Source organism: Geospiza fortis, unplaced genomic scaffold (assembly GCF_000277835.1).
Source record: "Geospiza fortis unplaced genomic scaffold, GeoFor_1.0 scaffold241, whole genome shotgun sequence".
NCBI lineage: Eukaryota > Metazoa > Chordata > Aves > Passeriformes > Thraupidae > Geospiza > Geospiza fortis.
In genome coordinates, this window is record NW_005054491.1 from 740,242 (window position 1) to 743,658 (window position 3,417).

General features: G+C 54.9%; 1 protein-coding gene across 1 annotated transcript in view; it reads right to left on the reverse strand.

Annotated features, from left to right (window-relative positions):
• The window catches only part of SBNO2 (strawberry notch homolog 2), a 48,436-nt gene that overhangs the window by 7,614 nt on the left and 37,405 nt on the right, over positions 1 to 3,417 (reverse strand). Inside the window, exons 24-31 of the mRNA XM_031063290.1 lie at positions 3,311 to 3,385; positions 2,856 to 2,999; positions 2,622 to 2,716; positions 2,413 to 2,505; positions 2,087 to 2,218; positions 1,815 to 1,891; positions 1,226 to 1,416; positions 3 to 384 (exon numbers count right to left, since the gene is read on the reverse strand). Of these exons, the coding sequence (XP_030919150.1) occupies positions 3 to 384; positions 1,226 to 1,416; positions 1,815 to 1,891; positions 2,087 to 2,218; positions 2,413 to 2,505; positions 2,622 to 2,716; positions 2,856 to 2,999; positions 3,311 to 3,385 (1,189 nt within the window). The remainder of the gene's footprint in view (positions 1 to 2; positions 385 to 1,225; positions 1,417 to 1,814; positions 1,892 to 2,086; positions 2,219 to 2,412; positions 2,506 to 2,621; positions 2,717 to 2,855; positions 3,000 to 3,310; positions 3,386 to 3,417) is intronic.

The window sequence follows — 3,417 nt, forward strand, 5'->3', positions numbered from 1 at the left end:
GCAGGGCGGGGGGCTCGTGCAGTGAGGGGCCGGGGGCTGTGCTGCCCTCCAGGCCAGGAGCGTGGCCAAAGCCAAAGGACAACCTGTGCTGCTGCTGGGGCTGCAAAGGGGGCTCCGAGGAGAAGCAGAGCGCTCTGGTCTCTGGGTTCAACACCAAGTCAGGAATGCTGTTGCTGGGAGGGCTGTAGGTCAAGTCCAGGATCTCATCCTGGCACAGGGAGGGCAGGGGCAGCCCAGGCCCTGGCAGGATGTGCAGGGGCAGGGAGAAGGGCGAGCTCTGCTCCTGGGCCTGGAGCAGCCGGCTCTGCTTCCTCTTCACGTCCTCGTCCATCTGCTTCAGCTCCTCCCGCACCCTGTGCACGCAGCTCTCGGGGATCTTTATCCCTGGGGGAGGAACAGACATCAGTCCCCTGTGGCAGGACCTTCCACCCCCAACACAGCAAAACCTTATCTCCCCGTGACACGTGGCTAAGTCACACTGGAATTGTCATGTGATTAATTATCTTAGCTGCAAACCTCCTTAGCCAGCAATAAGCATTCTGTCTTGGTGTGAGAAAGGAAACAGAACACAAGCATTTTTACAGCTATAAAAGACCACTATGATTTTCATGAAAGCAGACATCTCTAATACATTTTCTGAGTGTGTGGAGAGTTCTCAACAACCAAGACATGGGCATCAAGTTACTTCCCCTGGGGATTGAGAGAAATTAAGGACATTCTCTGCACACTGCTATCATTTGTTGCTCAGTGACATTGACTCCTAATTTATAGTATTTCTTTGCCAGCTGTAACATAGGTACCTTTATCTACTAGTGGTGTTTCTTTTAATTATCTGTTTATGTCTGTTTTCCATGTCTATTTAAAGAAATAATTCATGGCCTGATCAGTCATTATTAAGAACTTGCAAGTGAGAGTGGGTTTTGGGGTGCTGCCTACGGCCAGAACCCTGCCAAAGGCAGGGACTTGTCTAAGCTCTCCCCTCTCCATCCATAACATCCCCGCAGCCCTCTGGGAAGGAATGGGGCACTGTGGGGACAGTGGGGAGGAGGACGATGGGCCTGGCTCACCCCCTCTGCCCCAACACATCCAAGTCCCCTCCTGGAAGGGAGGAAGTGGTGCTTCTACCTTGTGTGCTGGAACACAACCATTTTAAGAAGGAAATCTTGATGCTGGCTAGCTGGACCCCTTCCCCCTGCTCCCCCTCCCACACCAACACTTCACACACCGACTTGTTTCTTCTTCTCCTTGGTCTTGAGGCGCACGATCTGCAGGTAGCTGCTGCTGGTGATGTCTGCCATGACGCCGGCGATCCTGCTCCACACGCGCAGCAGGGCCCCACACAGCATGTAATAGTGCCTCAGGCGCATGCCCTGGAAGCATTCCTTCCCCTCCTGGATCAGCTTGCAGCTCTTGTTCCTTCGAGGACCATGGGAGAAAACCACTGGAATTAGCAGAGGTTCCTGGAGCTGAGCGGGATTCGCTTCCCCACAGCCTCCCCCAGCGCCACGGTCAGGGAGCCCCAGGGTGCAGGGTCCTGCCTAGGGAGGGAGGAAAGGCTTTAAGCTGAAAATGAGGAGATGTAAATTGGATGTTGGGAAGGAATTTCTCCCTGTGAAGGTGGTGAGGGCCTGGCAAAGGTCTGGCTGCCCCATTCCCGGAGGAGTTCAAGGCATCCATCCAGGCTGGATGAAGCAACCTGGTGGAAGGTCTCGCTATCCATCCCTGCTATGGAACTGGATGGGCTTCATTTAAGGTCCCTTTGAACCCAAACCATCCTGAGATTCTGTGGCAGGCTGGGGCTGCAGCTGCCTTACCACACAGCGTGGTTACAGTTCTTCAAGGAGAAGTGGTAGCTGCTCTCCCAGTGCTCCTTGGCCTCCTCGGGCAGCACCTGCAGCAGAGCACTCAGCATTAGGAATTTTCCACTGTCCAGGATGAAGAGATGTGAAATCCAGGGCTGGGAGCCAGGACACCTAGTGCTACCACAATTCCTGCCCATCCACAGCAGAGCCACGAGGAGCTGTGACAGGCTTACAACGAATGCCCTTCCAACCTCCCCACACTGGAGGCTGCAGGTTCCACCTACCCGTCGGTATCTCTTCTGCAGACTGTCCAGGCTCTCAAGCTGGCTTTGCTTCCCAATGTTTGGCTTGTAGAGGATGAAGTTCTTCCCACGGCACTGCTCTGCCAGCAGACAGGTGTGTTTGTTGCCTCGCACCTGTGGGGTACAGCTGATGGTCACAGCCTCCCTCCCCACATCTCTCTAAACCAACCCCTTCCTGCCAGGAGGGACGTCCTTGGAAGCATTTCCCAGCCCTCAGGAGGAGTGACCTCATACCACCACCATGGCAGATTTCCTGCTGCAATCACCCCTGAGCTAAGGTGCCACCCTGGCAGAGCCCAGGGACGTACCTTGTAGGAGAGGTAGAACCCATCATAGGTTCCTGTCAGTTTGAGTGACTTCTCATAGGCTTCCTCCCACTTTAAGCCTCTGTCAACGCTGATCTGAACAGGGACACACAGAAGGATTTGTGACACCAGGGGCAGGACAAGTGCTTCAGTGTCTGCCTCACAAATCTCCCCTCAGCACAGCCTAGAACCAGGTATAGACAGGTGCCCACCTTGTAGAACACAACCTGCCCATCCTGCGGGTGCCCCGGGGTCAGGAAAACCTCCTTGCTCTCCTCGTAGATCTCATCCACTCCTGGAGCTAAATCTGTGCAAGGAGAAAAGGCTGTTGTAAAGAACATCCTCCCAAAAGCACCTCCTTGGGTCTCAGGATCTGTGCTGGCTGGGGACACTGCACAGGGAGGAACTGGAACCCCAGAGCTGTGACCACCCCTCCTTCTCCATACCAAGGATGCCCATGTCATATTTGCCCTCCTTCTTGTCCTTCTCAATCAGGTAGTCAAAGGTGTCAGAAAAATACTGGAACAGCATGTTCTGCTTGTCCACCTCCAGGCCCAGGATGCGGTTCAGGAATTTAGTGATGGAGCAGTCTGCAAGAGCACAGTGGGTCAGGTGAGATGTGGTGCAGCTGGACATGGAGCCCACCAGCCCCCTCCCAAAGAGCCCCCCCAGCAGCCCCTCCATGTCCCTTCTGACAGCCCAGACAGCCAAGGGCTGTGTCTGTGAGGAAGCTGGGGGGACACGGGATCTGCAGGGCCATGGGATCTGCAGCACAGAACCTTCCCCACAAGGCAAACATCTTGCTCAGGTGCCCAGCAAACCCCATAATGTCAGGCAGGCCATGGCACACCCATCTGTTCCATCTGCCCCCTCCCTTGGGCAGGAGCAGCTCCACACCTACCCTTCTCCACGGAGACAGTGCCATACTTCATCTGGCTGCAGCAGATGCCCACGGAGATGAGCCCTTGCTTCATTTCTGCAATGGCAGAAGACATCTTTTGTATTTTG